The sequence below is a fragment of the Humulus lupulus genome, chromosome 4 (genome assembly GCF_963169125.1).
Source record: "Humulus lupulus chromosome 4, drHumLupu1.1, whole genome shotgun sequence".
Classification (NCBI taxonomy): domain Eukaryota; kingdom Viridiplantae; phylum Streptophyta; class Magnoliopsida; order Rosales; family Cannabaceae; genus Humulus; species Humulus lupulus.
Window position 1 is genome coordinate 219,005,642 of NC_084796.1, and position 8,535 is coordinate 219,014,176.

Consider the following 8,535-nt stretch of genomic DNA (forward strand, 5'->3'; position numbering starts at 1 on the left):
CAATTTAGTGTATCTGTGTAGTAAGGGACCTTGTGTTCGTATTGTCATATGTTTGAGTGATTTATGTAATTTATTGTATGTGCTGAGCAGGAAAGGAAGCTGAAATAGGTGATCGGGAACTTTGGAATCAAAAAGGGAACAACAAGTCTGAAAAATGCATGTTGCTGTTCTATCATTGCTGTAACGACTACCACGTAGCAATTGGCAGAGCCCAGGAAGGAAACGTGACTAACTTCCAGCTGGATTTAATGAGACATGATAGGCGCTGAGGTGGCCAGAATTTTGTACAACTAAGTCAGCTGGATGGCGTGGCAGAATAGAGGGGCAAGATAGACTTTGACTTTCTAATTAGGGTAAAGCAAGTACCCTAAAAGGAGGGGGGCAGCCGAGAAAGGAAGGACCCATTATTGAAGAAAAAAATCTAACCATTCTGCAGAGAAGTACACAGAGAGAAAAAGGAGGACGAAAATAGAAGAAAGGAGTACCAAAAAGAGGAGAAGAAGGCAGACGCACTAAGGGAGACTTGAGCTCACCAACTCATCTCTCTCTCTAATCTTTCCCTCTCATTTTGTATTAATTTTCTATCTAGTTTTTCTGCTCAAACTATATGGAACTTCTACTTTCTGGTTATGTGTTTGTAATTTCAGTTATGAACTAAGTTTTTAAGAGATTTGGGTGGTTATGAACCCTTTGTATGAAGTAATATTTTAAATGCATGGTTAGAGTAATTATATCATTGTTCAATTAAATGTGCTGGAATGTTGATTGAATGTTATGTAATGGCCATATTTAACATTTATTAAGTTGTATCTAACTTGGAAAAGTAAAACCCAACTGAATCCATTTAATTGATGCAAGAACTTGCCTAGTTTTAGGTAATTTTGAGTAGTGGAATAGGAATATTTTGCTGCCTTGTATAACTGGAGATTTGGTGCTTGTTGGATTGTTTATAACCTGATTTAATACAGGAATGTGTTGAGGGGATTATAGATAATATACTGTAAGTTTTGGGAAAAACTTGCTGGGCATTTATGAAATCTGTTAACTCTGATATAATTGCTGAACCATTGCTGTAACAACTGGAACGAAACAGAGGGGAATTAACCACCCAGATCCATTTTCTCACATCTGAAATTTACGCAGAATTACTTCATTTGGTCTCTAATTTTTAATTTAATTAAATTTGAATATTTACATTTAATTCCAGAATTAATCACTCAATTATTCTCTTGAATGGGTTACTTTATTTTAAATTGTTTTTAGTTGATATTGCGTTTATTTAGTTTGAAAGTCCCTGTGGAGACGAACTTTGATACTTTATCACTGTATTACTTGTTTGTGACTGTGTATACTTGCACATATTTTAATCGTTAGAATTTTCACAACAAGTTTTTGGCGCCGTTGCTGGGGACTTAAAATTAAATTCTGTTTTATCAACTAATTTGCAATTTATTTCTGTTGTTTTTAAATCAGTTTGTTCTGGCTGTTTGATTTCAGGTTCTCTAGTGCATGAACAAACAAGACGACTTTGAACTTGCTCCTATTGACCCCGATATCGAACGCACTTTCAGAAAAAGGAGGAAGGCTCAAAAGGCTAACAGCCGAGGCACTATGGCTGAGCATGTTGATGAAGAGGGGGATGGCCAGCAAGTCACTAATCCCATTGTTTTGGCGGATGGCAGAGCCAGAGCAATACGGGAATACGCTGCCCCCATGTTTAATGAGCTAAATCCAGGCATTGTGAGGCCAGAAATACAAGCAGCTCAATTCGAGCTCAAGCCAGTGATGTTTCAAATGCTCCAAACCGTGGGGCAGTTTAGCGGGATGGCAACGGAGGATCCTTATCTCCACCTCCGTTCATTTTTGGAGGTGAGCAATTCCTTTAAGCTTCAAGGAGTGAGTGAAGAAGCATTAAGGCTGAAGCTATTTCCATTCTGATTAAGAGACCGAGCTAGATCATGGCTCAACATTCTGCCTCCTGATTACGTCACAAATTGGAATGATCTTGCTGAAAATTTTCTGCACAAATATTTCCCTCCCACCAGAAATGCAAAATTTCGAAGTGAAATCATGTCATTCCAGCAGCTTGAAGATGAATCAACCAGTGATGCATGGGAGAGATTTAAGGAGCTTTTGCGGAAGTGTCCACACCACGGCATCCCGCACTGTATACAGATGGAGACCTTCTATAATGGCCTCAATGGAGCTTCTAGAATGGTATTAGACGCCTCAGCCAATGGAGCTATTTTTTCCAAGTCTTATAATGAAGCTTTCAAAATTCTAGAAAGGATAGCCAGTAATAATTATCAGTGGTCTAATACAAGAGCTCCAGCAAGTAGAAAAGTGGCAGGGGTTCTTGAAGTAGATGCATTAACAACTTTGACAACCCAAATGGCCTCCATGACTAATATTCTGAAAAATATGAGTTTGGGGAACAACATTAAGCCAGCTGCTGCCATTCAAAGTGGAGACATTTCCTGTGTATATTGTGGAGATGGGCACATGTTTGACAATTGCTCTTCTAACCCAGCAGCAGTTTGTTATGTGGGGAACCAGAATTTTAACCGAAACAGTGGCCCATACTCAAATTCGTATAACCCAACTTGGAGGCAGCATCCGAATTTGTCTTGGGGGGGTCAAGGAGCAAGTTCCAGCAACACACCAGCACCAGGAAAGCAAGCTTATCCACCAGATTTTTCTCAGCAGCCAAGGGCTCCACAACCGCAACACCCTCAAGGCTCCCAATCTAATTCTTTGGAGAGTTTAATGAGGGATTATATGGCCAAGAATGATGCTATGATACAGAGTCAGGCAGCATCTCTTCGAAACCTTGGAATGCAGCTGGGGCAATTGGCCAATGAATTAAAAAATAGGCCGCAAGTTTCTTTACCTAGTGACACGGAGAATCCAAGGAGGGATGGGAAGGAACATTGCAAGGCTATCAATCTAAGGAATGGAAAAATTCTGGAAAATTCTGAGGAGAAAATAAAGGGCAGTGGGGAGCCCACTTCAATCCAAACCGAAGGAGAATCGAGTAACAAAACTGCCCAGGAAGTTACTGAAACTGGCCCAGTTGCTACAGCAAAGGGTCAGCAATTTGTTTCAGTAAATTCTGGACCTAAACCGCCCCTTCCATTTCCTCAGAGATTTCGGAAACAGCAACAGGATGGTCAATTCAGGAAGTTTCTGGATGTGTTGAAACAGCTGCATATTAACATCCCCTTGGTCGAAGCACTGGAGCAAATGCCAAATTATGTTAAGTTCTTAAAGGATATCTTGACGGAGAAAAGGAGATTGGGGGAGTTTGAGACTGTAGCTCTTACAGAGGGTTGCAGTGCTATGTTGAAAAGTAAGATCCCTCCTAAGTTGAAAGACCCTGGCAGTTTTACGATTCCGTGTTCTATTGGAGGTCGGGATGTTGGAAGAGCATTATGTGATTTGGGCGCGAGCATTAACCTCATGCCAATGTCTATCTTTAAGAAGCTGGGTATTGGTGAAGCACGGCCTACGACTGTTACATTGTAGCTTGCCGATAGATCCATGGCTCATCCCGAGGGCAAAATAGAGGATGTTCTAGTACAAGTTGATAAGTTTATTTTTCCGGCCGACTTTATCATCCTAGACTATGAAGCGGATAGAGAAGTGCCCATTATATTGGGTCGGCCATTTCTTGCTACGGGGAGTACTCTCATTGATGAGCCGAATGGGGAACTTACTATGCGAGTTAATGACCAACAAGTCACTTTTAGTGTGTTCAAAGCAATGAAGTTTCCTGATGAAGTTGAAGAGTGTTCAAAAATTGATGTGATTGACACTCTAGTAGCTGAAAGACTTAACAAAAGTGTGGAAAAAGCTGCAATGGGTACTCAGATTTTTGAAGACTTTGAGGATTCTAGTAGTGCGGAAGAGCAGATAATTACTTGGGTGGATTCTTATAAACCAGCGAAAAAATTCAACAAAATTTTTGAGGCTTTGAATCTGCCAGAAAAGCACTTCCAACCACCAAAACCGTCTGTTGAAGAGCCACCCCAGCTAGAGTTAAAGCCGCTGCCCAGCCACTTGAAGTATGTGTACTTGGGTGAAAATGACACATTGCCTGTAATAATTTCTTCCTGCCTGGAGCCTATTGCTGAAGAGTCATTGCTGAAGTTACTGAAACAGCACAAGATGGCTATTGGATGGACAATGGCCGATATTCAAGGAATTAGTCCAGCGTTGTGTATGCACAAGATATTACTGAAATCTGATTGTACTCACTCTGTAGAGCAGCAAAGGAGATTGAATCCCGTGATGAAGGATGTAGTTAGAAAAGAGGTCATCAAGTGGCTTGATTATGGCATAATTTACCCGATTTCCGATAGCTCTTGGGTTAGTCCCATCAAATGTGTTCCTAAGAAGGGAGGTGTCACGGTGGTAACAAATGACAGTAATGAACTTATTCCTACTCACACCGTTATTGGGTGGCGTGTCTGCATGGATTATAGAAAATTGAATAAAGCCACAAGAAAGGACCATTTCCCTTTGCCTTTCATTGACCAAATGTTGGATCGCTTGGCGGGTAAGGAGTTTTTCTGTTTTCTTGACGGTTATTCTGGGTATAATCAGATATCTATAGCACCAGAAGACCAAGAGAAAACTACGTTCACCTGCCCATACAGAACATTTGCTTTTAGGAGGATGCCCTTCGGGTTATGTAACGCACCAGCCACATTTCAGAGGTGCATGATGGCCATTTTTCTCAGATATGGCAGAGAATATTTTGGAAATTTTCATGGACGATTTTTCTGTTTATGGGGACTCGTTTGAAGGCTGTTTGGAGAACTTAGAGAAGGTGTTAAAAAGATGTGAAGAAACCCATTTAGTGCTGAATTGGGAAAAATGCCATTTCATGGTACAAGAGGGCATTGTATTGGGTCACAAGGTGTCTAGAAAGGGGATAGAAGTTGACAAAGCCAAGCTGGAAGTTATTGAGAAATTGCCAGCCCCTACCACAGTTAAAGGCATAAGAAGTTTCCTTGGACATGCTGGTTTTTACAGACGCTTTATTAAAGACTTTTCTAAGGTGTCTAAACCCTTGTGTAGCTTGCTGGAGCAAAACAGGCCATTTGAGTTTACTGCTGAGTGTAAAGAGGCATTTTTAAGATTGAAGACAGCTCTTATTACAGCCTCAGTGATTGTTGCACCTGACTGGTCGTTACCCTTTGAACTCATGTGTGACGCCAGCGATTTCGCCATTGGAGCTGTTCTTGGGCAGCGGAAAAACAAGATCTTTCACTCTATTTATTATGCAAGCAAAACGCTGGTTGATGCCCAAATTAACTACACTACTACTGAAAAGGAGCTGCTGGCTGTAGTTTTTGCCTTTGAAAAATTCAGATCATATCTTGTGGGGACCAAAGTCATTGTGTATACTGACCATTCTGCAATCAAGTATTTGATAGCCAAGAAGGACTCTAAACCGAGGCTAATACGTTGGGTTTTTTTGCTGCAAGAGTTCGATTTGGAAATCTGAGACAGAAAAGGGACAGAAAATCAAGTGGCGGACCACTTATCAAGGCTGGAAACTAACACTCACAGCAGCAATTTAGAGGCAGAATTACAAATTCAAGACTCATTTCCTGATGAACAGCTGCTGGTTGTGGAGCAAGAACAGGTACCATGGTATGCGGATGTTGTAAACTTTTTAGTTGGGGGTGTACATCCACCTGATTTCACCAAACTACAGCTTAAAAAGTTCTTACATGACATCAGATTTTATTTCTGGGATGAGCCGTACCTGTACAAACACTGCCCAGACCGTATAATGAGAAGATGTGTACCAGAAATTGAAGTTTCCAGCATCTTGGAACACTGTCATTCAGCTCCATATGGTGGTCATTTTGGTGGACAACGCACTGCTGCCAAAGTGTTTCAATCAGGTTATTATTGGCCCTCTATATTTAAGGATGCCCATGATTTTGTTCAAAGATGTGATCGCTGCCAGCGAGTGGGAAATATCTCAGCAAGGAATGAAATGCCATTAAATTGCATTTTAGAGGTTGAGTTGTTTGACGTATGGGGCATTGACTTTATGGGGCCTTTCCCTCAATGTTTTGGGAACCTCTACATTTTGGTGGCTGTGGATTATGTATCGAAATGGGTGGAGGCAGTGGCTAGTCCAACGAATGATGCCAAAGTGGTAATGAAATTTCTGCCTAAAAATGTTTTTACACGATTTGGGACGCCAAGAGCACTAATTAGTGATGAGGGGACACACTTTGTCAACAAAGTCTTGGCTGCCTTATTAGCTAAGTACAGTGTAAAGCATAAAATAGCCACTGCATATCACCCACAGACCAACAGGCAAGCGGAGATTTCGAACAGAGAAATTAAGGGAATTCTTGAAAAAGTGGTGAATCCTAGCAGGAAGGACTGGTCCCAGCGATTAGATGATGCACTCTGGGCTTACCGTACAGCTTTTAAAACTCCTTTAGGCATGTCTCCTTATCGCCTAGTTTATGGGAAGGCATGCCATCTTCCCGTGGAGTTGGAACACAAGGCATTTTGGGCATTAAAGAATCTGAATATGGATCTCTCAGCTGCTGGAGAGGCCAGGAAATTGCAGCTAAATGAGCTAGATGAGCTGCGTTTATTTGCCTATGAACATGCAAAGCTGTACAAAGAAAAGACGAAGAAATGGCATGACAGCAGGATCAAGGAAAGAGTATTTGAGAAAAATCAGCAAGTGTTACTGTTTAACTCCAGGTTGAAGCTATTTCCTGGAAAGCTTAAGTCCCGTTGGTCTGGACCATTTACTGTGATGGAAGTGTATCCATTTGGAGCTGTCCTGGTGAAAGATGAAAAAGCGGGAAGAGAATTCAAGGTTAACGGACAGCGGCTGAAACATTATTTGGGAGGAGAGGTCAACCGAGAAAAGACCTCTATCTCCTTGAAGGATGCTTGAAATATGTAATTTGGGGTGCCTTACAAAAAGAAAAGAGTGAGGCAATAATAAAGGCACCCCATAATAAAAAAAAAAAAGAAAGAAAAAAAAATATATAGTAGCTATAAATAAAGTGTTCTGTTTGAATCTGAGATTGTGTTCTTTTCTGTGTAGGTCAGTCATGGGAAGGTTGCATTAGAATTGGGTGAATTTTAAAATCTGGGCAGAGGAACTAAGTTTGGGGTGGAGAGTTGTTGCCCAGTTGCTATAGCAACCAGTCAGCAGCACTGGACAGCAAACATTTAGGCTGAGTCCAAAAAGAAATTGACGTTGTTTTCGTATCGGGGTTTTACAAAAGGTCGATTGGTCTGAGAAAAAAAAATAAAACAAGGACAGCACGTGCTGAAAAAGAAAAAAATTACTTGGGCAATCATTGGGCATATTCCTTTTAGTCAGACCAATCATTTGGCCTTTAATTCTTTAATTGGCCCTTGTGGACCCAACAGGCCGAATTTGATTAAAAAAGGGCCCCATATCACGTTGACTTACTTATTTTATTGGGCTTCAATTTTCAATCAACTGGGCCCCAGCATTGGAGTTGACCCTCTTCACCCCGTCGGCCCACCATAAGCACAAAAACAAAGCCCTACACTTTCTTCCACAACCCTTTAGCCGTCCCTTTCCATTCACACCACCCAGCCACCGCACAGAGCCGAGCCCGTTCCCCTCCTCCGCACCCCGTCGTGAACCAGCTCCCTGAAGAATCCCGAGCCACTTCATCCGCGCTCCAGTCCACGAAACACAAATCACCACCGAGCCCTCACCGTCCACCTAGCTCGAATCCAACTATGCCGAGAATTAAAAAGGTGGCGCATAAGGTAAGGAAACCTTTCCATGAAGTCAAGAATTTTTATTGTCAAACGGCAGAGACAAAGTACCACAATACCGTGGCCACCAGGGATTTTTACATGGAGAGGGGTTTGGTAACCGATGCAGCTGGGATTGATGAGCTGCCCGAGTGGGTGCGTGCCATGATTCGTGATAGGCACTGGGAGCATTTCTGTGTGCAACCCGAGCCTGCAGGGATGGAGATTGTCCGGGAATTTTATGCCAACTTTCTGTCTCATGAATGGCCAACTGAGGTCATCGTACGGGAGGTCGTGGTACCATTCTCTGCTGCAGTCATTAACAGTCTGTTTGAATTGGAATCAGTTCAGTGCGATTTTACACCTAGCAAAGGGCAAGTGACCGATGATGAATTAGAAGAAGTTATGGCCGTAGTAGCTAAACCCGAATCTGTTTGGGATTCGGATGACCAGGGAAATCTGCGTTTTCAGAGGACTGAGCTGGAGCATGATATGAAATGCTTATACTCATTTGTCCAAACAACTCTCTGCCCCACATCGCATGATTCCATCGTGAATCGGGATCGTGCATACATGCTCTTTTGCCTACAGAGAGGACTACCTGTTGATGTTGGGACCGTATTGGCCCAAGAGATCTTTGACTGTGCGCACCAAGGCAAGGGGAAGCTGTTCTTACCTGCCACAGTCACCGCCCTTTGCCGAGACGCTGGAGTTCCCGTTTGGCCCGAGGAGGGGTTGCTGCATCCA

General features: G+C 42.3%; 1 protein-coding gene across 1 annotated transcript; it reads left to right on the forward strand.

The window, feature by feature from the left end:
* Positions 1-2,070: 2,070 nt before the first annotated feature.
* Positions 2,071-3,525, forward strand: LOC133832911 (uncharacterized). Its single transcript, XM_062263187.1, has one exon. The coding sequence runs from the start codon at positions 2,071-2,073 to the stop codon at positions 3,523-3,525; it is 1,455 nt and encodes a 484-aa protein (XP_062119171.1).
* Positions 3,526-8,535: the final 5,010 nt, after the last annotated feature.